Consider the following 25,481-nt stretch of genomic DNA (forward strand, 5'->3'; position numbering starts at 1 on the left):
GTCCCTCGGTCTCGCCTATCCCGCCGTTGACCCCTGGGCCACGTCCTCCCGCGGTCCTGGAATGCCCTCCCTCCTCATCTCAGACAATCAAATTCTCTTCCCCTCTTTAAATCCCTACTTAAAACTCACCTCCTCCAAGAGGCCTTCCCAGACTGAGCTCCCCCCTTTTTCCCTCTGCTCCCTCCACCCCCCTTCACCTCTCTGCAGCTAAACCCTCTTCTCCCCCCTTTCCCTCTCCTCCTCCCCCTCTCCCGTCCCACCCCCTCAGCACTGTACTCGTCTGCTCGACTGTATATATCTTTATCACCCTATTTATTTTGTTTATTTTGTTTAATGAGATGTACATCACCCTGATTCGATTTAGTTGCCATTGTTTCTATGAGATGTTCTTCCCCTTGACTCTATTTATTGCCATTGTTCTTGTCTGCCTGTCTCCCCCGATTAGACTGTAAGCCCGTCAAATGGCAGGGACTGTCTCTGTCTGTTGCCGACTTGTACATTCCAAGCGCTTAGTACAGTGCTCTGCACATAGTAAGCGCTCAAAAAATACTACTGAATGAATTGTAGAAAGATGATATGGGCAGCAGACTGAAGAGGGGAGTGGGCAGACTGAAGGATGGACTGAAGAGGGGAGACGGAGGGAGAAAATCATATTTACTGAGTGGTTACTGCATGCAGAGCACTGGGCTAAGTGCTTAGGAGACTACAATATAACAGAGTTGGTAGACACGGTCCTTGACCTCAACGATCTTACAGTCTAGAGGGAAACCAGTGAGGAAGTTGATGCAGTTGGCTAGTCAGGAAACAATAAGAGCTGGAACCAGGATGGTGGCCATGAGCATGGAGAGGAGACGAAGGGAAATGTGGGGGAGGAAAACTGGTAGGATTTAGTGACAAACTTAAGGTGAGAGGTAAAAGACAGAGGTCTTTGATACCAAGGTTGCAGGCTTCTGGGAGAAGGAGGATGGTGAAATTTTCAACCGTGAATGACAAGTTTGGAGGAGAGAAATGGGGAGACAGAGGAGAGAAGAGGGGTGGGGAAGGAATGAGTCGAGAGGAGAAGGGATGGGAAGGAAGGAGAGGATAGGCGAGGGGAAGGAATGGGGGAGAGGAGAAGAGAGGACATAGGAGAAGTAATGGGAGAGGAGGAGGAAGAAAAGGGGATGGGAGGAGAGGGGAAGGGAAGAGACTAGAGGAGAGGGGAAGAGAGGGGAAGAGCAGAGGAGGAGAGGAGAAAGAAGAGGGATGGGCAGATAGAGAAGAAAGGACATGTGAAGAGGAAAGTGTGGGGGAGGATTGGCAAAGGGAAGAGGGGAGAACAGTGGAGAAAGGGAAGGAGAGGGGTAAAGAGGAGCGGAGAGATGTCGAGAGGGGATTGGAGGATAGGACAGGAGAGGGAAGGTGAGGAGAGATGGAGAGGAGAGGGAAGGAAAAGAAGGAGAATAGAAGAGGAAAAGACATGAGGAGAGGAAAGAGGGGAGGAGTGGAAAAGGGAGCACATAAGGAAGGAAGGAGAGTGAAATAATAATTATGGTATTTGTTAAATGTTTACTATGTGCTGAGCACAGTTCTAAGCGCTGGGGTAGATACAAGTTAATCAGGTTATCCCACGGGGGGGCTCACAGTTTGAATCCCCATTTTACAGATGAGGTAACTGAGGCTCAGAGAAGTTAAATGGCTTACCCAAGGTCACTCAGCAGACAAGTGGCAGAGCCGGGATTAGAATCCATATCCTCTGACTCCCAAGTCCGTGCTCTGTCCACTAAGCCACGCCGCTTCCCAGAGTGGTTTGGTGGAAAATTGGTGTGGGCAGAGCACTGGGCTAAGTGCTTGGGAGAGTACAATACGACATAGTTGATAAACATGTTTCCTAACCACAACGATTTTACAGCCCATTCAATAGTAGTTATTGAGCACTTAACTGTGTGCAGAAGAGCTTGGGAGAGGGTCAATAGAAGAAACGATCAATTCAATTTATTGAGCGCATACTGTATGCAGAGCACATGGTAGAGACATTCCCAGTCCACAATGAGCGATCATTCCCTTCAAGGAGTTTACAATCTAGGGAGGGGGAGACAAACGCAAAATAAATTTTAAATAGGAGGAAGAGAATGGACCGTTGAGATGGGGGTAAGTGTTTAAATAGCAGCACACATAAGTCAGTGTGTACAGAAATGCTACAGTTGAGAAGCAGTGTGGCCTAGTGGAAAGAACACAAAGGCCTGGGAATCAGAGGACCTGGGTTCTAATCCCGGTTCTGACGTGTGTCTGCTATGTGATCTTGGGCAGGTTACTTAACTTCTCTGTGCCTCAGTTACCCTGTCTGTAAAGAAGGGATTAAATACTACTCCCTCCTACTTAGACTGTGAGCCCTGTGTGGGACAGGCACAATGGCCAACCTGATTAACTTGTATCTATCCCAGCACTTAGAACAGTGCTTGGCACATAGTAAGAGCTTAACACAAATACCATGGTGGGCATGAAATTTGGAGCTGGTACAAGAGTGCTGAGGGGGCTATGACCTGGGGAGAAGCAGAATCAATTGAGGGAAACCTCCCAGAGGAAGTAGGATTTCAGAAGGGGAGAGCAGCGGTCTGTTAGATGTGAAGGGAGAGTACGTTCCAGGCAGGAGGCTGAGTGTGAGCAAGGGGTCAGAAGGGGGAGAGATGAGAACCAGGTATAGGGAGTAGGTTAGCTTGAGAGGACCGTAGAACAGACTGGGGTGTAGTGGGAGAAGAAAGTGTGTGTAAGCAAGAGGGACAGAGCTGACCGAGTGCCTTAAAGCCAGTGGTCAGGCATTTCTGCTTGTTGTGGAGAGGAATGGCAATCATCGAAGGTTTTTGAAGAGTGGGGAGACGTGTGCCGAATGGAAAGGGCATAGGACTGTGAGTTGAGACCTAAACTCTAGTCCCAGCTATTATTAGCTTGTGTGACCTGGACCGAGTCACTTAATCTCAGTGAGGAAACTGCCTCAGGGACAAGAACTGCAATCGACCTGATTACATTTGTATCTGCCCCAGGGCTTAGAACAGTGCTTGAGACACGGTAAGCACTGTAAGCTGGTTATGGGCAGGGAACGTGCCTGCTAATTCTGCTGCATTGTACTCTTCCTAGTGCTTGGTACAGTGTTCTGCCTATAGTAAGTACTCAGTAAATACCATTGATTAACAAATACCATTGTGATTATTGTTGAAGCACTTAACCAACACCACAATAGTTGTAGAAATAGTATATTTTAAGTGCTTACTTTGTGCAGAGCACTGTACTGAGCACTGGGAAAGAATACACAGTTGGGAATTAGACGTGGTTTCTGTCCCTCAGGGGTGCTCAGAATCATTATTTTTATTACCCCATTTATCCTCAAACATCTATGGACCGCAGCAGTGTGTTTTGAGGAAGTAGCTTCAACTATTTACCTGACTTCTGCTTTCCTGGTAGAAGCCCCATGGCCCTGCAGGAGTCTGCAGAGAATCCATCAATCACTGGTATTTTACTAAAAGCCTGCTGGAGGGCTAGACACTGTACTAAGTGCTCGGGAGAGAACCACAATAGCAAGACACACGCTTCCTGCCCTCAAGCCGACAATCTAATGAGGGAGGTGAAAATGATTTACAGATAAGGAAAGCAGGAGGAAGAGCACAGATAAGCTGGAAACAGTACAGACACATCAAGATAAAGCGGCAAAACAAATAACTGAATGTACAAGTATATAAATAAAATATAACCATACAAATGAATAAAAGAACACTAGAGAGGCCGCTGAGCCGTGGAGAATGTGAGAACTCTTCCCTACAAGAAAGGTTGTTTAGCTATTTTGTTTAACACTGCTAACATGCAAGTTGGTTTTATCTATTGTTTTGTACTCCTCTGTTCTAGGTGTCTGCTTCTCCACCCCTTCCCCCTCCCCCCCAATTTAGCCTGGGACTGCACGACCTAAACGTTTAATAAACACCATACCGACTCTCAATAACCGGCGAGCTGGTGGGTGAGTTTGTGGAGCGGGCATGCAGTTTAAAAACAATGGTACGTAGCTGAAATAGAAAGTATTTCCTGAATCCAGACCTTATTTCACCGTGAATCGCCATTAAGGCTCTTGGGGTAGAGTTCTTCAAAACACATCCATATTTTGCCGTTAACACCATTTCAGAGCCCTCTCGCATCTAAGCCTGTAAGCCCGAGCTCTGAGCGTGTCGTTCACCCCCGTGCTCAAAATGAATTCGGCCCACGTGACTGAGGGTGGAAAGGATTGATGTGCAACGAACGGGGTTGAAATTCCAGCCACGGACTTCACGTTACAGCCTGTCGCTGAGGAGGATCGAGGTTAAATCGTGGCCGCATTGAGTGCGGATTTGCAAATTTCTCAGTTAGGTCCGAGCTGGACTTCTTTTTGCAGGGCGATAAATTGTTAAGGATATCGGGAAGCGGCACTGAGCTGCGATTAGCCATGCTGTGATTCCGGCCCTAGGCTCTACCGTTGCAATTCAGATGTCGGCCAGGAGGTGGCAGTAGTACGTTTGAATTGGCAGGGTGGTGAGTCCGGCTAGGCGTGAGCAGTGTGGGGTTATTTGCAAAACGGCATTTTAGGCCCAAATCGAGAGGAGTGCGCACTGGAGGAGAAATGATACCGAGATTACGGCCAGGGTCACAATTAATGCAGACAGGAGGGGACCTTTTAAAGGCGGAGATTCAGACTTTGGCACAGGCCGTCATTACCGGCCAACAGGAGGGCAGATCGTGCCTCGGGCCCGTCAGCTCGTTGTGGGCGGGGAATGCGTCCGCTAATAATGATTGTGGTATTTGTTAAGCGCTTACTGTGTACCAAGCACTGTTCCAAGCACTGGGGCAGATACAGGGTAATCAGGTTGTCCCACGTAGGGCTCACAGTCTTAGAGAAGCGGCGTGGCTCAGTGGAAAGAGCCCGGGCTTGGGAGGCAGAGATCATGGGTTTGAATCCTGGCTCTGCCACTTATCAGCTGTGTGACTGTGGGCAAGTCACTTCGCTTCTCTGTGCCTCAGTGACCTCATCTGTAAAATGGGGTTTGAGACTGTGAGCCTCACATGGGACAACCTGATTACCCTGTATCTACCCCAGTGCTTAATAATAATAATAATAATGTTGGTATTTGTTAAGCGCTTACTACGTGCAGAGCACTGTTCTAAGCGCTGGGGTAGATACAGGGGAATGAGGTTGTCCCACGTGAGGCTCACAGTCTTCATCCCCATTTTACAGATGAGGGAACTGAGGCACAGAGAAGTGAAGTGACTTGCCCACAGTCACACAGCTAAGGGGCAGATACCAACATTATTAGTTTTATTAATCCCCATTTTCCAGACGAGGTAACTGAGGCCCAATGAAGTGACTTGCCCAATGTCACACAGCTGACAAGTGGCAGAGGTGGAATTAGAACCCACAACCTCTGACTCCCAAGCCCGCACTCTTCCCACTAAGCCATGCTGCTTCTCTAATTCTGTTGTACTCTCCCAAGCACTTAGGATAGTGCTCTGAACTTAGTAAGTGCTCACTAAATACCACTGATTGATTGACAGGGCCTACTGTGGAGTGGAGGCTGTGGAAGAATTAGGGGGCAGGAGTAGGATCACAAGATTTCCAGCCACCTTGCACTTTCAACATCTCCTCCTGGGGGAGGAGCAGCTAGATCAGAGGGGGAAATGAGGAGCTGGGAAGAACCACACCTGGCAAATAGCACGAGTAGACTGTAAACACCGTGGGGGCACGGGAGGTGTCTACTAAAGCAGCGTGGTTTAGTGGATGGAGCACAGGTCTGGAAGTTATGGAAGGACCTGTGTTCTAATCCCAGCTCTGCCATGTGTCTGCTGTGTGACCTTGGGCAAGTAAGTCATTTAACTTTTCTGGGCCCCCATTATCTCATCTGTAAAATGAGGATTAAGAATGTGAGCCCCTTGGGGGACAGGCACTCTGTCTAACCTGATTTACTTTTTATCTACCCCAATGTTTAGGACAGTGCTTGGCACAGAGTGAGTGCTTAACAAGTACCATAATTATTATTGTTATTATTGTGCTCTCCCAAACACTTAGTACAGTGCTGTGCACAGAGTAAGTAGTCATAAAGTACAGTACTGTCGCACGCTGTTGAGAAGCAGCGTGCCCTAGTGGAAAGTGCATGGGCCTGGGAGTCAGAGGACCTGGGTTCTATTCGCAACTCTACCACTTGCCTCTTGTGTGACCTTGGGCAAGTCATTTTACTTCTCTGGGCCTCAGTGTCCTCATTTGTAAAATGGGGATTCAATACCTGTTCTTCCTCCTACTTAGACTGTGAGTCCCATGTGGGTCAGACTGTGTCGGACCTGATTAACTTGTATCATCATCCCAGTGCTTGGAACACTGTTTGACACATAGTAAGTGCTTAACAAATGCTAGCATAATAATACATACCCTTGATTGCCTGAGCATAATTTAGGGGAGTCGTCATTAACAAGATCCTGTGCTAAACTGCCACAGCATCTAGTTGAGAATCAGAAGTCCAACTCTGCCACTGATTTGCTCTAAAATTCTGGGCAAATCAATCTTCCTGTTTTTCCTTTTCCAAACCTCTGGAATGGAAATAATAAGGCCCAACAGTGCTGTAAGCACATGACAGACTTAGCTAGTGCACCCCTATCTGCTCCACACCCACACACAAAAAAATCTCCTTGCCAAGCCAAACATGCAACTTGGCTCTGGTTTGGGTAAACTGTGGGCTCTTCCAACAAGACCCCCACTGGCTCCTTTTGCTGAGACATAGGAAGTCATCCTGCTTGCCCTATCACCCTCCTCTTGGGGTAGAGTGGTAGTTGGTGGGGTAGACTGGGAGGGAGAGGGGAAAAAGGAGGTAGAAAAAGAGAGGTATGACACAGCCCTGGTTTTAGCTTACTCTGAGAATCCTGGTGGTATACTGGATGCTCATTCATTCATTCTTTCATTCCTTCCTTCATTCCACTGAGCTGACCTTAACCACACCCAAACCAAACCATATCTTTTCAATTAGTCAATGGCATTTGAGTTCCTGATGAGTGCAAAACATTATACTGAGGGCTTGAAAGAATACAACAGAAGCAAGACATGTTCATTGTCGGCAGGGAATGTGTCTTATTATATTGTACTCTCCCAAGTGCTTAGTACAGTGCTTTGCACACAGTAAGCACTCAATATGATTGAACATGTTCCCCAATATTAATGATTATGGTATTTACTGTTTACTAGGTGCCAAACAGGATTCAAGATCTACAGATCAGACCTAGCCTCTGTCCCACAGCAGGGTAGCCTAGTGGAGAGTGCACGGGCCTGAGAGTCAGTGGACCTGGGTTCTAATTCCAGCTCTACCACTTGCCTGCTGCGTGACCTTGAGCAAGTCACTTTGCTTCCCTGTGCTTCAGTTTCGTCATCTGTAAAATGGGGATTCAATACCTTTTCTCCCTCCTACTTAGACTGGGAGCTCTCTGTGGCACAGAAACTGTCTGACCCGATTATTTTGTATCTGTCCCAGTGCTTGGCACAAAGTACTTACCAAGTGCCACTATTATTATATAATATGTAATAATAATGATAAGGGGCTCACAGTGTAAGAGTAGGGAGAGATGGGCATCTTATCCCCATTTTACAGATGAGGAGATTGAGGCTCAGAGGTCAATCCATCAATGGTAAGAGATGGGCATCTTATCCCCATTTTACAGATGAGGAGATTGAGGCTCAGAGGTCAATCCATCAATGGTATTTATCGAGCACTTACTGTGCACAGAGCACTGCACTAAGCATACAGGAGACCATAATATGATAGAGTAAGTTAAGTGATTTGATGAAGGTTACCCAGTAGGTCAGTGACAGAACTGGAATCAGAACCCAGGTCTCCTAGCTCCCAGTCCTGCTCTTTTCCACTAGGCAACACTTTTTAATACTGATGGTATTTGTTAAGCACTTACTATGGCCCAGCACTGTTCTAAGCATTGTACTCTCCCAAGTGCTTAGTGCTCTACACACAGTAAGCACTCAATAAATATGAATGACTGACTTTTGTTATGCTTAGTGAAAGGAAAGAACTCTTAATAAGAACCCAACAGATACTCCTAGAAGTTTTCAATTCTTGATTCAATGATCCTATTTTCCAACTTTACAATTATTTCAGTGCTCCCCCCCACAACACCAAGCAGCTCCCACCAAACCACCTCAAAGATCTCCATATTATTCCAAAAAATTTTTAAATTAAATATTCAATGACTTTCAGGGAATTTCAGTCAAACAACTTAGGTGTAAATGCTGCTCCAATTAGGACTGAATGATTTCAGAAATACCAACTTTATTTCCAATTCAAACACGTGATGGGGCAGTGCTACAGAGAGGAGCAAATTATGATTATTGGCATGAAATTAATATTCTAATTTTTTTCAAAATGTAGTAGTGCTGTGCTTTTTCTTTTAATATGACAATTAAAAAGAAGACACCCAAAACAAAGTGAAACAATATAAGGTAGCACTGAAAATCCAACTGAAGTGCCACAGGAAACTTCTGAGGTTTAATAACACTTGACTGTTTGCTCTTGTATCTCAGGAGAGCAACCGTTTATGTCAGTTAAAGGATTTCATCTGATGAACCTTTAAATGGCCCCTATCCATAAAATGTATATGTTCCTATGATTTCAATTTTTCTATGATTAAATTATTCAATAAAGAATGAAATGAACTTCTCGAAGAGGAAAAAGCATATACTGTATATATTTTCGTTACCCTATTTATTTTGTTAATGAATTGTACATCGCCTTGATTCTATTTAGTTGCCATTGTTTTTATGAGATGTTCTTCCCCTTGACGCTGTTTAGTGCCACTGTTCTTGTCTGTCCGTCTCCCCCGATTAGACTGTAAGCCCATCAAACGGCAGGGACTGTCTCTATCTGTTGCCGACTTGTTCATCCCAAGCGCTTAGTACAGTGCTCTGCACATAGTAAGCGCTCAATAAATACTATTGAATGAATGAATGAATGAAAAAGCAGCCAAATCAAAGAATCCTGATTATTGTTTTGTTTAAACCTCTAGAATGTTAACAGAGCTCATCTTTCTTGTTAATCCTTAAATGGAGTCCAAGAGATGCTTTCTGTAACTCCACATAACATTATCAATGGTGTACTTGAGTCGTATTTATGATCACTTCCATCTTCCCTCCACTAGGCTGCTCAGATTCAGCCATCCTGCCACACCCTTCTTCCTGCTGTATCTTGTGCATTAGGTGAATGACTGCTTCTGTTATTCAATTCTAGCTTTCCAAAACAGGCATCGACCATCGTGGAAATGGACACTATGTTTGTCTCTGTTGACATTATTCAGAAAGATAAACTGGTTTCATTTTGTAAGACAGATGGAAGATTTTTCTAAACATCTCTATGTTCCTCCCTCTCTCCCTGTGGTATATCCTTGGAATGCATAAAACCAGAAACTTCAACTGTATTCCAATTGATTAACCAGTGGGAACATGAGCAAAAAAGAGAGCAAGATCCATGTCCCCCTAACAAACAAATGGAAGCATTACAGTGACTTTGGCCTCTAAGGGTGTTTGTACTCATTCCAATAAACATCTTCTCATGCCCAAACCAACACCCTGACCTGAAGATAGTACCTTTATCACAGTAAGGTCTCCAAACAAACCTCACAGAAAGTTTTCAATGGTCTTTTGAGCAGATATACAAAATGCCAGGCATTTTGCTGGGGAATGTTCATGAGAAACTCAGAAGTGTTTCCAAAAATTTGGAAAACCTGCTTTCCAGAAGACTGCAATCCCACCACGTTACATTTAAACCTTAGCTGAAACTTTAAACCTTATTTTTGTCTTCAACAAAGATCCTCAGACCAATTAAGACCCTATGCCAATCAATCTGATGGTGCTTTTCTGCATTTTACACCTATTTCTTACTATTCAGGCACTTCCTGAGGTGAAAAGATTAGCTGGCCCTAAGGTGTCTTGATCTTTCACATTACAAGGCGATTCCTTTTTCTCGCTCTCCTGGTTGAATGAAAACCTGAGGGGTTCTTTTCAGAAGGTAAACTGCAGCATGAAGTCCTCCTATATTCACCCAGGCAGTCTGGACCTTTCTCCACACGTCACACATTTTCGATAATGCCTGTAAGGACCCAGAAAGCCATAATATTAAAATTGGTGTCAATTGGCCCAATTCCATCTTGTAGGAACAACGTTTACCAATAAAACATTCAAACCGTCTTAAAATCAAAAGTGCCTAAGACCAGCGATGAACCACCTGGCCAACCCAAGTAAATTAGCCATCCCAGAACAGCAGTTCTGCGCAATGCCCATCTGGGATTAGGCAATGTGGCAAAGGAAGCAGGAGTGTAAGCCCTCTCTGGAAATAGCCTATCTTCTGTATCCCGGAGCTTGAATATGGGAATCATGAAGCAAACCGGCTAATTGCATCTTGAGAAGTCAGAGGAAGAAAGTGTGGAAGGACTATCCCGTCATGTTCCGTCTCATCAGTCAATGTTATTTATTGAGCCTTTACTGAGAGCACTGTATGTACTAAACTCTTGGGAGAGTATAATACTACATGGTCCCTTCCCATGATGAGCTTACAGTCCAGAGGGGGAGACAGACTTTAATATAAATAAAAAGTTATATGTACATGAATGCCATGGGGCAGAGGCTGGGGCGACTACCAAATGCTCAAAGGTACAGATCCAAGTGTATAGATGACACAGAAGGGAGAGGGAGTTGAAGAAAAGAGGGCTGATGCCGTAGTCAAGGCAGGATACGATAAGTGCTTGAATCAGTATAGTAACAGTTTGGATGGAGAGAAGAGGATGGATTTTAATGGTTATGAAGGTAGAACCGACAGGATTTGGTGACAGATTGAATATGTGGGTTGCATGAGAGAAATAAGGGAAGGATAACGCCAAGATTATGGGCTTGTGAGATATGGAGGAGAGGGGAAAGACAGGTGGAGGACAGGGTTTGGGTGGAAAGATAGGGAGTTTTGTTACCCTGCCTTAGGAGAAACATCTAAATCCACTCAGGTAACGATTGAAGGGATGGACAGAAGAGGTTGGGCCTTGGAATTGCTGATCCTGACAAACTGATACCGGGTGAGGATTTCATAATGTTGTTTAAATTGGGATCAACATAAAATCAAGAAAAAGGCACAGCAATGCTAAGAGGGTGGGTGGTCCATCCAGCAGGATCTATCCCTTCTGTCAGTATACATGAAACAGAGGGTAGCACTGAAGATCATAAGGTCCTTGTTGGCAGTGATCATGTCTACCAACTCTGTTGTCCTTTCCCAAGTGTTTAGTACAGTGCTCTGCACACTATAAGTGCTCAATACATACCACTGATTGATAACCTTTATGCTATCAAGAGGAGAAAATGGGAATTGAGAAAATAGGTGGTAGAGGAAAAAAGTGGCTGCTTGACCTCATTAAAGATCATTTTTCCAGGGACTGATACTTAGGATCAAGCAACATCCACTGGTAATCTTTTTATACTTAAATTTATGTTACTCTGTCATTTATCTGAGCCAGTTATCTAATCTGTTTTTCAGCATGTTGAGGGGAGGAAGCAAAATACCAACCATGCAGATTGATACTCGTCTACTTAACTGAAGTAAAAATCCACCCAGGCAAGTAATGAAAGAAGCATCTTGTAAGTGCAACTATTTTAGATTAGATTTGTTATTCCACTTCCCTGGTGGCTCTGGGTAGTTCTGGCAGCTTCCCCAGCTTTGAGAAGAAATGCGGGGATGATGTTAAATGGCCTTGAAGTGTGTGGCCTGTCCGCCTAACAAGCTCCATTTGCCTTCGCAGTTATTTGGTCACGATGAGGCAAAGTTGTCTCAACTCAGAACTTCTAGCTCTGAATTGATTCAAAATGCCATCTTCCCATCAGACTGAGCAAATAGTTTTGGGAAGAGGAAAACTCCCCAAATCTTCTGAAACCTAGATAGCTGGGAACCCTGATCACAGCTCCGAGACCCTCTCAGGTCCCTGCTACCAAGTTCAGGAGAAGCTCTGGAATCGATAGCACCTTTCAGTCAAGGCTGGACAACCATCAGTCAATCAACCAATCAATGGCATTGACTGAGCATTTATTGTGTGTAGAGCACTGTTCTAAACTCTTGGGAGATTATAATATGACAGATTTGGTAGAGTGTGGAAGGAACCCAGGGTAACAGGGGGACAACATGCTGTAGTGGAAAGGGCATGGGGCTGAGTCAAGGATCCTGGATCCCAATCCTGCACACAGTAAAGCGTTCAATAAATGCGATTGAATGAATGAACTGATCTCTTTGGACCTCAATTTCTATAAAATGAGGGGAATTCTTCTCCCTCTCCAACGTCACAGAGATATTGTCAGGACAAATGAGCTGATGTGAATGGCTCTTTGGGGAGGAAAGAGCATCATATGAATTGAAGTTACCATTATTATCATCGTTATTCTTAAAGCCCTCAGCCTGTCTTTTCTTCGATTCCCTCTCTGCCAACAAAACCTCAATCCATGCAGAGGGAAAGGAAATTGTCCAGTTCTTTTGTGTACAGGTTCCTAGTGGCAATGGTTGGTGTGATGTTTGTTGTGTCATCTTCAGCTACCTCTTCTGTTTTCTCCCTGCACTCCTCTCCTCCTCCTCACTGCCTCCTGCTATCACTTCATTCCTACTGTAATCCTTCCTATTGCATTTTCCTTTTCTTTCTACAAAGCATCAGTCTGGCTTCCCAGACCCAAACCTAAGCCAGACCCTGAAACATCAAAAAGTTTTTTTGTTTTAAAAAGCAGAGGATGGAATTTTCCCTTTTAAAAATGCTGTTTGTATGTCCATGCCTTTTTATGTACATCTGTTTCACCTGCATTCTTACAACTTTAGTTTTATAAACTATTACTGGGTAAACACTGACTTGTTAGTAAAAATCTGTTTGACGACTGTGTCTAGCAGTGTGTATTTGTTGGTGATTGACTGTTTACTCTCCCTCTACCACACATGACCAATACAAAAATCCAAAGGCAACAGGGTCATTATTTTTAATTATACAACATGAGAAGGGATAAGCCTTTTTGTGAGCACAATGTGCTGGGGCGATGGATCCCACTGACCTTTTCAGTCACACACACAAAACACCTTTAAGGTGAATTCCACCATCAGTGGTGGCTTCTTCAAGTACGCAGGACAACTAACACTCTCTCTCTCTATATATATGCATACATATACATGCACATATCACTTATTTTAAGAGCTAGTTTGCTTTACCCTTGATATCATAGTCACACCCCCAGGGGTAGAAGGCTATTCCAGGATAATGCATGGTACCTTGATGAAGCATTTTCGGTCCTGAGTAAGTAGTACAGCCCGGCCTGTCCCAGGCTTGCAGACACGGCTCATTTCTTGGAGACAAAATGGATAGAGGTCCCAGTTTTTTTTTCTTGATCCAATCCTACAATATGATCAAAAATCAAAAGATCCAAGTTTCACCAGATTGCAGATGAAAATCAATTCAGATTAAATGATATAGGTTACTAAAAACCTGCTTATTAGAATGATGATGATGATGAATATTTACTTGTTATTTACTCAAAAGGAATTCTAAACTATTGAAAAAGGAAACAGATTTGAACCAGATTAATTTCAGTTTTATGCCAAATTAGTTGACAAAGTGGCAGAATTCTGACCACGCCTTATTTTAACAAAAAGCAACCATTCTTTTTGGATTTGGGAAATCCCATGCAGTGGTAACATTATAACACTTGTTGAATTCTGAAGATGTTAGCTGGGATCATCAAAACTAATCCCTGGACACACAGTCTGTATCGTTAGCCTGTATTGTCTTTGCAGTATCTCTACTTTTTTTGGTTTTAGTTTTTTTTTTGATGGCTTCTCTCAGAATCTCTTTGCTGTCACTGCAGTGGCAGAAACACAAGTTACAGAAATAGTACAAACCAAATCAAATGAATGAATTCATTTGTCCATGTGATTCTAAATTGTACTAAACCGTAGTAAGAAATAATCCAAGGAAAAATCAACGGTTTTCATTTTAGAGAAGTGTGGGTTCTGCTTAAACTGCCTCAGTCTTTTCCCTCTGACACCTACCTTTTCCCAAAAGGCATATCGGAGACAATAATATCCACTGAACTAGTCCTCAAAGGCAAATTGCAGATATCCCACTGGATGCTATCAACAGGCAGTCCAATGGTAGGTTTCCTGTGGAAGTAAAATGGAAGGCAATCTGAGTTACCAAATTCGGAAGTCATATTCATTTTATTTGCACTGCTGCAAGGATCGAATGTCACGCTATTAAAACACACACACAATAAAGCCACATGGGAAGCCTAGACAAACAGATGCTGTAAATTCTATTTAAATTTTATTTTTTACCTTTCTTTAGTTGAGTTCCTTGTCATCAAAGACCAAATGTTACTTGATGCTCTCTTCACAGCCAAGGGATTATTATCACCAGCAATATGATAGCAGTTAGGCCACTCACAGATTCCCTGAAAACCAAAATAATTCATAACAACTGTATTTGCTAATTTTTCTTTTAATAGGTCAAAGGAAAGACATTTAATCAATCTTAGATACAGCAAGGCAATACTATTCAATAGGAGTTCAACAGCTTTACAATACCCATACAACTGGATGTTATGGATCAGAAGTAGTTAGAGCCCTGCCAAGATTGGACAAAGTACATGAAAAAACTGTGCAGTTGTGGAAGTTCTTCTGCAATGGCTGAAATTAATCTCAGCAGTCCACAGGGACAAAAAGGCATATGCAGGCTCTCTTGCTTTCTCTCCCATTCTGGAAATGAGACCCGGCCCTCTTTGGACTTCAGAGTTCACCTTTTTTTGGAATAATAAGTATTTATTAAGTGCTTACTGTGTGCCAAGCACTGTACTAAGCACTGGGGTAGACACAAGATAATCAGGTTGGACACAGTCCCTGTCTCACATGGGACTCACAGTCTAAGGAGGAAGGAAAACTGGTATTGAATCCCCATTTTATAGATGAGGAAACTGAGGATAAGTGACTTGCCCAAGGTCACACATCAGGTGAGTGGAAGAGCTGAGCAGGGCAGAGATGTGATTAGAACCTGGGCCTCCTGACTCTCAGGCCTGTGCTCTTTCCACTAAGCCATGTTGCTTCCCTTGTTTTGAGCCAACCGAGGCCCCAGATTTTCAGGCTGTGCAAGGTTCTTTAGCTTCTGTTCAACCCAACCCCTCAAAATTAACCCAAGTTTTTCCACCTGAGCCATGTTAAAGTTTGGTTTCTGATGTATTAAAACAGCACAAAATAAGAAAGAAAATAACATGAAAATAATTGATTATGCTGATCTCCATCACTGAGAGTGATTTAAAATTTTAAGTAAAAATCCAAGACCAAAGTCTAAATAAAAGCATCACCTCTATTGATATGGCACCTGATCCACACATTGGATCCACTATTACATCACCGAGTTGAGGAGAGCACAGCCTGTGGGACAGAAAAAAAGAGCTGAAAGGAAAATCATTGGGCAAAAGTAGGCAAGCTTCTCCTCTGAAAATGTTGATAGCTGATGAACTACCTAAGTGTCTATAATCATACCCTTAATGGTTAGTTAGGGTGTGGGTTAGCAGTAGTCACTGAGCACTCCTAAACAACTTAATTAAAAAAATCTTGAAAGCACTAATGGGGCAATGTTATGTGAAGGATAAAGAAGTTTCCATTTTAAAGGGCTGAGAACAGTAGTCAACCTAGATTTGAAAATGCCTTCATATCAAAGGCTTGTGACAGCAAGTGCAGGGGAAAAAGGTGGGGGGGGGAGAGAGAGAGAATATGAATGAGAACAGGATCAACACATAGAAAATGAGAAAATTCCCTTTGGAACTGTACATTTTTTCAATATTGTCATCTAGAATTAATTTCTGTCCTAAATGCTTTTTTACCTTCACATGGCCCCATGTGAGGCATTGTACAGTACAAATTAAAGAGACAGTTTCTCCTGCATTCTTTCAAACAATGGAAACAGAGTAGAACTTGCTAAAACCCCAAATGAAATTTGCTCATTTCCTTAGCAGAAAATAAGCACCCTTGATAAACCTATTAGACCCCACGAGAGATAGGGAAAGATATTGCAGAAAAAAGCCAGTTCACTGAACTAATCAGATAACTAAACAAAATTGAGTTTGGCTACTCTGGGCAGGAGCATGGCCAATTTTCTTTTATTTATTATTCATTTTTGTGTGCCTTATCCAAGCTAGCCGAGTTTGGGTAATTGGTTGTTCAGATAGCCTATATTCAGTTAATTAGCTTTCCAAAGCACTATTCTGGATCTATAAAAGGGAAAATGAGACACAGAGCAGTTGTTAACTCATTCCAGATTACACTAAGTGGCTACAGGACGAGAACCTGGGCCCCTCACTTCTAACCCCGTTCTTATCTTAGGATAAGATAAGGATTCCAGGTACTAGCTAAATTCAAACTAAAGGGCAACTTAGTGTGGGTAACATATCCATTCATTCACCTGAGCATTCCATAGGCAAGGGTGGATCGGAGAGTAGTGGGCCCAAATTCGATGATATTTCTTCGGTGGAGGCTCTCTTCAGTTAATGCGATTCCTACAATTATTTCGCTCTGGTGGATATTCAAAAGAACCTATAAGAAAATTCAACAAGATAGATCAAAACAGTTTAATTGGGACTCATGTATATGCAGCCTGCCTTTAGCCTTGACAGTCAGATGAAAAAATATTCCTAGTTTATTTTATCTAGGGACAGGAAATTTGCTACATGATTCAAAGCCTTATGATTAATAGGACTCAAAATGGCCACAGTTCCTACATCTTATGAATTTTTGAGCCCCTCAGGATTTATACAGTACTCTCCTTCCAACAACACCAAGTCATTTCACACCAATTATCACATTTAGAGTCTTGCCAGCCCTACTAAACTAGAGAAGGGAGGGATTACCCAGAGAGTGTGACTAGCCACTGGGAACACAATTAGCAGGTACACTAGACCACAGACTACTATTTTTCAGTATCCCAATTCCTCAAAAAAAAAAAATGACCTAGGGATTGCAAGAATTGGAAAATGTGGGTAAATAAGATAACTGGGGCTAGGGAAACCTTGATTTTTGGATGGAAAAAAAAAACACCCCACAAAGTACCCCACTTAATCTACATAAAAATATAGGAATACCACATTTTGCTCAAGAGACGGACACAATCAATCATTTGAGCTGATGAATGTGACCTAAAATCCTCATTATTAGGGTAGGTAGAAATCTTAGGCTTTGCTGCTGGGCAACCACATAAATACCATCAAATGTGTGCAGATTGGTAACCAGTACCTCCACATCAAAGTTGGTCATGTCAGCCTTCCAATTGAAATAATCTTGCACAGCACCTCCAAAATCTCTCGCTGCCTCATTAGATGTAAAATTATGCTTGTCTCCTGCTCGGTTACACGTGACTCGAAACTTGAGCACTTTGGTTTTAGCTTCTTCTTTCTGAGTCTCATCAACTTTTTTTTCTTTTTCAGAGGTATTTGGCCCTTCATCTTTATTAGCTGATGGACTTTCCTCCGGAATCTTGCTCTGGCTTTCACCCGAATATAAGACCAAGTTTTCTGTGAACTGACTGAGCTCTTCCTCAGTACCTTTTTTGATGATTGGGCCTCCTTGACTCTTGGCCTCCTTTTCTTGGCTTGGGGTGTGTTGTTGAGGTTTTTTGCGAATTGTCTTTTTCTTCTTATAGTTGATGTTTCTTTCCCATACTTTTAAGGGATCGGACCAAGGAAGCTTTCCAGCTAACTCTTTAAAATCCTTTAAAGTGTCTTCCTGTCAAATAATAAGAAAAAGTAAAATCTTACATTCTTTGCCTATTCTGCTTGATATGATTTAATAGCCCATGACAGAGCTGTAATACATTCCTTGAAAACACAGATGTATCCTGAAGTATGTTTTCCCACAGCCTTACTACTTATAAATTGGAATCCATTTGAGAACCTCTGGAAAAATATGAAATTCTATACATGGTTATACTAAACATCACAAAACTATAATTTTCTATTTAACTCAAAGTGTAATATCACAACATTAAATAAGGAGCTGTAATATGATTATTAGTCTTTGCAAGAGGCTCCAGAAATGGAAGCTTGCTCTGTCTGCTCACTGTGGTAGGGGTTTTTCAACTTTAGGGAAAAATGTGTCCTATTGAACAATACTTTCTTTTCTTCTGAAAACTAAATCTTTCTGAACAGCTCTGAACTCCTTGCTCTAAAAGCGTCTTCTTCAGTCATTTTTAAAAGTTCATCTGCTTTCTTGAAAATAGATGCAAGACTTTTCAAAATCAAAATCTTAGCTGGTAGTGGAGCTAAAGAGTCTAGCCTTAGTGGCAGCCCTGACAACCTCCTCGCCTAGTATGGGGGAATGGGGATTTCTCCATTTCATGCCCCAAAAGCAGCACTAAATCAGAGTAAGGTAGATAAGGTAGAAAGGTAGAGATTTTAGCCAGATGGAGCAGCTTTTTAAAAACTGTGCTGATTCTCTGCTCCTTTTGGATAGAACAGAGAAGTCAGTTTTCAGTTTGTGACAGGAGAAGGGGCGGGGAGGGGCACTGTGGGGGCAAAGTCATCCCCCCCGTCCCTTTGTGTGTATGTGTGCATATGAGAGGAGGGATACTGTAGCTAGCCTGTCCTTTTCATTGCTGCTGACTGGGAGGTGGCTGGAGGCTGGAGATCGCCAAAACGATGACTTAGGCTCCGGCTTGTTCTCCCCAGTGTCCAATGAGGAGTGGGCCTGGCTCTCCATCTCTCTGCCAGCAGATCTGAGGAAGAGCAATCTATCCATTCATGTCTTTCTCTTTGGGTCTCTTTTTTTTTCCTTTCTCCTCTCTGCATCTGTCGCTGGTCACGGTCTCATATGGCCTGGTGGCTTGCGTTCGCTAAAATCCCACCACCTCCAACAAGCCTTTGCCAGTCAATTCCCAACACCCCCCTAGCACTTATCTATTTATTAATACTTTTCCTCAGCATTTGTGGATAAATGTACATTCAATTATTTGTTCTGATTATTCTCTTTGTAAGTATTTTATGCTTCTTTCACCCCTTAGAGTGCAAGCTCCCTGTAGAAAGGGAAATGGGTCTCTTGCTTAGGATGTTCTTTCCCTAGTGCTTAGCCCAGTGTGTTGTGTCCAGTGACCAGTGCCTGGCACGTAGGAGACAGACACTCTAAAAACAATGCATCTAATAACTCTCTTTCTACTGGCATCCTATTCTGGCATTTTGTCACCAAAGGTACTAAACCATTAGGAGTCCCTGGTTACAGGCCAACAGCTTCCAAACTGATGAGGCAGAGAGAGTAGTAGAGGAAATACAGACTAATTAAGGCAAAGCAGAAATAACTGTCTCTTAAAACCAAATATATCACAATGGTTTTAAAAACGGTCTTTTTATTACTTCAGATGTCTTTATATTAGTATAATTTGGGGAAATTTTTCTCCTTCTAGTTTACTGCCTTATTTTTTCACACTTTGAAGAAAGCCAGTATGGTTTGCAGTGTGTAGAAAGCCTTTTATATAAAAATAACAATTACCGCTTGTTCTAATTTTAATCCAACCCAGCTAGAAGCATGAAAAAACATAAGGATGCTATTTCTACAATCATATTGGGTAACTGCTGAATACTTTTTCCCAAGAGTGGAGTCCACGTCGGAGATTTTTCCAACAACTGAAGGAAGTATCAGTTGTTGTTTGAGGTGTCTTAAGGTCTTATTCATGTCACTTTAATATCTGACCCGGCGGGGGAAAGTAAAATTCAGTTCTAAGTGTTGATTTGTAACCACTGCTGTTGGTTTTCATATTAAAATCTGGAAGCAATTTTATTTTGGAACCCTGTTCACCTCTGAAAGCAAAAGTCAAAACTGTCTTTTTATTTCTCTAAACTCTGTTGCTGACTGCTGTCCTTTTACAAAGCTAAAGACTATGACGCATGCAAATCAATACTCCTGAAGCACAAAATCGTTTCTCACTTTCCTATTTTGTGGCATCAAAATGCTCATGAATCTGAACCTGAAAAGAGAGAACAATGTTGGGTTCAGGACAACTTACCTTGGTCTCTTTGAACTGGTAATCTCTAAATTCTTGAACGACAACAAATAAATTATCAACTGATCTCAGAGAATGAACCTAAACAAACCAAAAATAAGTTATTTTATTACTAAATCAATCAATCAATGGTATTTATGCAGAGCACTGTTCTAAGTGCTTGGGAGAGCATAATACGATATAGTCGACAGACATGAATCCTGCCCTAAATAAACCTTCTCATAACTTAAACGGGATAGTTACATGTAAAATAATCAGGGGTAGTGGTAGAATTTGAATATTAATTTTCAAAGCTTCATTAAGCAGTCTTTAGTGTTTAGTACAAAACTTTTTTTAAATCCTCAAAGCAACACTTACTTGCAACCCATTTCTATCCCTCTTTTTATAAAGTTGAGGCCCTAGGTTATAGTAGTAATAGTATTCATTAAGCACTTACTGTGTGCCGAGCACTCTATTAAGCTCTAGGAAAGAATACACAGGTGGGAATTAAACACAGACCGGGTCCCTCAAGGGGTTCACAATCTATGAATAAAGGTGGGGGAAGAAGACTGGAGACAGACACATCGGGAACAATGAAACAATAAAACATTAAAACAGCATAAGGGCCAAGGACAAATAAACAATACACAAACTAAAAACAAAAGTCGATAACGGCTATAAGGGGCAGGCTTTAGAATGAGGCCCATAGGATTAGAAGTGGGTTGAAAAAGTGATGGGAACTAGAGATGTGTGCTGGTAGACTTGCTCCTCCCCTTTCAAAAGCTGGTGGCAAGCAGGATGGAGCGAATGTAACAAGATGGGTACTGCCCCCAAGAATAGGGGCACCCAGCTTTTTGCCAGGCTGTCATGAAGACAACTGTTTTCAAGCAATGTGAACTTAAAAGTGAGTTCTCCATTTTTCACACCTCTAGTATGATGAGAAGCAGCGTGGCTCAGTGGAAAGAGCACGGGCTTTGGAGTCAGAGGTCATGGGTTCGAATCCCAGCTCGGCCACTTGTCAGCTGTGTGACTGTGGGCAAGTCACTTAACTTCTCTGCGCCTCAGTTACCTCATCTGTAAAATGGGGATTAAGACTGTGAGCCCCATGTGGGACAACCTGATTCCCCTCTGTCTACCCCAGTGCTTAGAACAGCGCTCTGCACATAGTAAGTACTTAACAAATACCAACATTATTATTATTATTAGTAAAAGATGAAGCAGTTTATTTTTGTGTTCAGCATTTCTGGTACAGATCAATCAATCAACTGTGTGCAGAGCACTCTACTAAGCACTTGGAGAGTATAATATAACAGAGTTGGTAGAAACATTCCCTGACCACAAGGAGCTTACAATCTAGAGGGGTAAATGTGTGATCTGCTCTGATCCTAAGGTAGGACTGGTTTTAGGAATACACCCATAGTATGGGAACCTTGGGTGGCTTGTTGCTAGGGAGAAACTGGGAGGAACTTCCCAATCAGGGTTTCCATCCCCACTGAGGGCAGGGAGCCATAATAATAATTAATAACAATGATTGCATTTTTGTTAAGGATTTACTGTGTGCCAAGAGCTGGGGTAGATGATAATAATAATAATACTAATGATGATGGTATTTGTTAAGTGCTTACTATGTGCCAAGCACTGTTCTAAGCGTTGGGGGAGATACGAGGTAAACAGGTTGTCCCACGTGGGGCTCACGTCTTAATCCCCATTTTATAGATGAGGTAACTGAAGCCCAGAGAAGTTAAGCTACTTGCCCCAAGTCACAGAGCTGATAAGTGGCGGAGCTGGGATTAGAACCCACAACCTCTGACTCCCAGGCCCGTGCTCTTTCCGCTACATGTTTCACAATCATTTATACTAAATCTATCATGCACACTTAAGCACTCAATACAGTACTTCAGAACGGTGATTCTCCTAAAAATTTCTACATTTTGGATTTCTTTCTTCTTTTATTTTCAGGGAGGCTGATGAGGCAAACCCAGGAGTCTGGCAAAGAAGGAGGGTCCATTCCATGGGCCTCTTCATTCATTCATTCACTCACTCAATCGTATTTATAGAGCGTTTACTACGTGCAGAGCACTGTACTAAGTGCTTGGAATGGACAATTCGGCAACAGATAGAGACAATCCCTGCCCAACAACGGGCTCACAGGCTAAAAGGGGGAGACAGACAGTAAAACAAAACAAGAAGTCAGGTATCAATACCATCAAGATAAATAGAATCATAGATAAATACACATCAATAATAAAACAGAGTAATAAATAATATATACAAATAATAATAATTATGGTATTTATTAAGCACGTACTATGTGCAAAGCACTGTTCTAAGCGCTGGGGTTGATAAAAGGTAATCAGGTTGTCCCACGTGGGGCTCACAGTCTTAATCCCCATTTTACAGATGAGGCAACTGAGGCACAAAGAAGTTAAGTAATTTGCCCAAAGTCACACAGCTGATAAGTGGCGGATCCAGGATTAGAACCCATGACCCCTGACTCCCAAGCCGGGGCTGTTTCCACTAAGCCATGCTGCTTCTCAATATACACAATATACATAAGTGCTGTGGGGAGGGGATGGGGGTAGAGCAGAGGGAGGGAGCAGGGGGAATGTGGAGGGGAGGAGGAGCAGAGGGAAAGGGAGGGCTCAGTCTGGGAAGGCCTCCTGGAGGAGGTGAGCTCTCAGTAGGGTTTTGAAGAGGGGAAGAGAGTCAGTTCGGCGGACGTGAGGAGGGAGGGCATTCCACGTCAGCGGTAGGCTGTGGGCCAGGGGTCGACGGCGGGACAGGCGAGAACAAGGCACCGTGAGGAGGTTGGCAGCAGAGGAGTGGAGTGTACGGGGTGGGCTGTAGGAGGAGAGAAGGGAGGTGAGATAGGAGGGGCGAGGTGATGGAGAGCTTTGAAGCCAAGAATGAGGAGTTTCTGCTTCATGCGAAGGTTGATAGGCAACCACTGGAGGTAAACCCATGGCGAACCCTGCTTTCGGTGCCTTTTTCTTAAAATGAATAGGCGAAGTCAAAAACACCTGATTTGGAGCAGGCCAAGGTCCAGAGAGCTAAGGGGTGGGGAAAGAGTGGAGAGCCACTAGATAGTAACGGTCCACTCCAAAAGACAGAAAAACAATATCTACAAACCTGGGCCAGGTACTCTATTGAAATTTCAAAGTAGATCTTGCCCCTTTCTTTGCTGATTTTGGCCCGAGAAGCCAGTTTCTCTCTCACTTCATCTGCAGCCGTCGCTTCGAAGCCGGTTGGCACCGTGGCTCCAATCGTAACGACGAGTTGTTCGGAGCTGCTCTTTCCACTTCGGTCGGCAGCCTTTTGGGGCTCATCGCCGACCGCCTCGGGTGTTAGGGTAGGAGTTTGTTCAACTTCGGCCATATCGGGAGCACTTCAGTTCCCAAATGTGCCGCCGACGAAAATTCTGAAATCAAAAGACACGACCTATCACGGAGTTACGCGTCACCACAATGTGACTCCTACAGCGCTCCACTATTGGACCACTGGACAACGGGGCAAGACACGAGGGGCTTCTGGCTCGGGCCTTAGGGGGCCCTTTCCCTAAAAGAAAACCACCCATCCTAACGGCTGCCCTTCCCCTTTTAAAAATACTTAGATAAACGGACAAAGTCCAGGGGAGTGTTTTGGGACCTCCGCCGGGGGGAAATTCTCCTCTTTTGTGATTCTCGGAGGTTTCACTCCCCCTCCCCCCCCGTCCCCAGAAAACTGTCCCACCACCGCATTTGTGTTTTCCGGGCGACAAAGGAGTGGGATCCGGCTAACGGGACAGAGATCGGGAAAAGAGGGGCGGGGAGGCATTGAGCTCAAGGGAAAGGGGTAAAAGGCGAGGGATCGGGCTAAAGGGAGAGAGAAGTCGGGCAAGACGAGGCGTGATTGAGCGAGGGAGGGTTTAAAGGAGAGGGATCGGGCTCAAGGGAAAGGGGATCGGACTCAAAGAAGAGGGATCGGACTAAGGCAGGATTCGAGTCCCGTAGCGTCACACTCTCCTCACCGAACCCTTACCACCCGATGAACGGAGAGAGGCCGATCCCCTTGGCTCTTCGGTGTCCGGCGAGCTCCGCGGTAGCGACTCGCGGCGCACGCTTCGCTCAGATCGAGCTCCTCCTTCTGGGAGGCGACGGAGCAAGGCCCGAACCCTACCGGGTCAAAGCACCGGAATCTCTGGCTCCCGGAAGCGAAAACCACAAAGGGAGCTTGCAGAAGCCTGGAAGGTGGAAATGAGCCTTCTGCCTTGATTTCGTTTTTATTTTTTAAATGACACGGTTTAAGCGCTTAGTACGCGTCGGCCACTACCCTAGTGGGGGAGGAAACGCCAAAAGTCGATCCTCTGATCTCCAGGGTCAGCAGCTTCTCCTTTCATCATTATTATTTTTCCAAGCAACGTTCATTAAGCACTTACTGTGTTCAAAGCACCGCACGGAGCACGGGGGAGAGAAGTCGACAAGGAAGCTCGTTATGGGCACGAACGTGTCGACCGACTCTCTCGCGGGGTCCTCTCCCAAGCGCTTAGTACAGCGCTCTGCGCCCACTAAGCGCTCGATAAATCCCGGGTGATTGACGGAGAGATACACCTAGGGCAAGCATCATTTGATTCAGATCCAAACCCGGTTAAAAAATGAACAGGACCTGGAGGGGGAGAGTCCTTGGGCTCCTCGTGGAGTCGAGTAAACAGACCTTGACTCACAAAGGCGATCACGAGCTCCTAAAGGTTGGGCAAGCTGTCTCTACCCGTCGCCCATTCCGGCGGAGGGGATTGGCTCCCGTCGAATCGGGTGAAAGGGGGGACGTTGCCTCAGCCATCCGGTGATCCCCCTTTTCTTCCCAGCCCCTCACTCTCACCCCCGCTTGCACGCGCTTCCCGAAGCATGGCTGCACTTTACAGACAGCAGAAATTCCGTTACTCGTCCTCCTTTGCTCACTTAACTTCTCTGTGCCTCAGTTACCTCATCTGTAAAATGGGGATTAAGACTGTGAGCCCCACGCGGGACAACCTGATTACCCTGTATCTACCCCAGCGCTTAGACCAGTGCTATGCACATAGTAAGCGCTTAACAAATACCAACATTATTATTATTATTACTTTCACGCTCTACTTTTTCGGCACCCTCTACTTTTTCCTTTCCCGATTCTCATCACCTCCGCTTTAGCCCTCTCTATCTTCAGACGAATATCCTAAGGCAACACACTTATTAACCCACTTTATTCATTCATTCCTTCATTCATTCGTATTTATTGAGCGCTTACTGCGTGCAGAGCACTGTACTAAGCGCTTGGAAAGTACAATTCGGCAAAAGAAACAATCCCTATCCAACAACGGGCTCACAGTATAGAAGGCGGGGAGACAGACAACAAAACAAGTAGGACGGGCATCAATAGCATCAAAATAAATACATAGAATTATAGATATGTAC

General features: G+C 43.8%; 1 protein-coding gene and 1 long non-coding RNA gene across 7 annotated transcripts in view; one reads left to right on the forward strand and one right to left on the reverse strand.

Annotated features, from left to right (window-relative positions):
- Positions 1-12,960, forward strand: part of LOC114806414 — a 29,363-nt gene extending 16,403 nt beyond the window's left edge. For both annotated transcript variants that reach the window (XR_003754445.2, XR_003754444.2), the window contains exons 3-4: positions 3,877-4,023; positions 11,553-12,960. This is a non-coding gene — a long non-coding RNA (uncharacterized LOC114806414). The remainder of the gene's footprint in view (positions 1-3,876; positions 4,024-11,552) is intronic.
- On the reverse strand, positions 8,293-24,718 carry THUMPD3 (THUMP domain containing 3). 5 transcript variants are annotated; one of them, XM_029050379.2, is made up of 10 exons: positions 24,470-24,718; positions 23,185-23,473; positions 20,080-20,157; positions 17,322-17,810; positions 16,495-16,625; positions 15,395-15,464; positions 14,373-14,488; positions 14,088-14,198; positions 13,311-13,434; positions 8,293-10,124 (listed from the first exon to the last, which is right to left on the reverse strand). In XM_029050379.2, the coding sequence occupies exons 2-10, from the start codon at positions 23,428-23,430 to the stop codon at positions 9,978-9,980; spliced, it is 1,512 nt and encodes a 503-aa protein (XP_028906212.1). In that variant the 5' UTR covers positions 23,431-23,473; positions 24,470-24,718; the 3' UTR covers positions 8,293-9,977. The 5 variants fall into 5 exon arrangements, with proteins under 5 accessions (XP_028906212.1, XP_028906211.1, XP_001507132.2 ...); XM_029050378.2 differs by having other exon boundaries at positions 23,185-23,493; XM_001507082.5 differs by lacking the exon at positions 24,470-24,718 and adding an exon at positions 24,073-24,242.
- Between the last annotated feature and the right edge of the window lie 763 nt (positions 24,719-25,481).

Source organism: Ornithorhynchus anatinus, chromosome X1 (assembly GCF_004115215.2).
Source record: "Ornithorhynchus anatinus isolate Pmale09 chromosome X1, mOrnAna1.pri.v4, whole genome shotgun sequence".
NCBI lineage: Eukaryota > Metazoa > Chordata > Mammalia > Monotremata > Ornithorhynchidae > Ornithorhynchus > Ornithorhynchus anatinus.

What these genes read in the sequence shown, in the direction of transcription:
- THUMPD3 (XM_029050379.2), bottom strand. Translation starts at nt 23,430, where the DNA reads ATGGCCGAAGTTGAACAAACTCCTACCCTAACACCCGAGGCGGTCGGC. An exon ending in AGGAACTCAACTAAAGAAAG is followed by an intron (nt 14,199 to 14,372) that starts GTAAAAAATAAA and finishes TTACTTCCACAG; the next exon opens with GAAACCTACCATTGGACTGC. An exon ending in GATATGCCTTTTGGGAAAAG is followed by an intron (nt 13,435 to 14,087) that starts GTAGGTGTCAGA and finishes ATCATATTGTAG; the next exon opens with GATTGGATCAAGAAAAAAAA.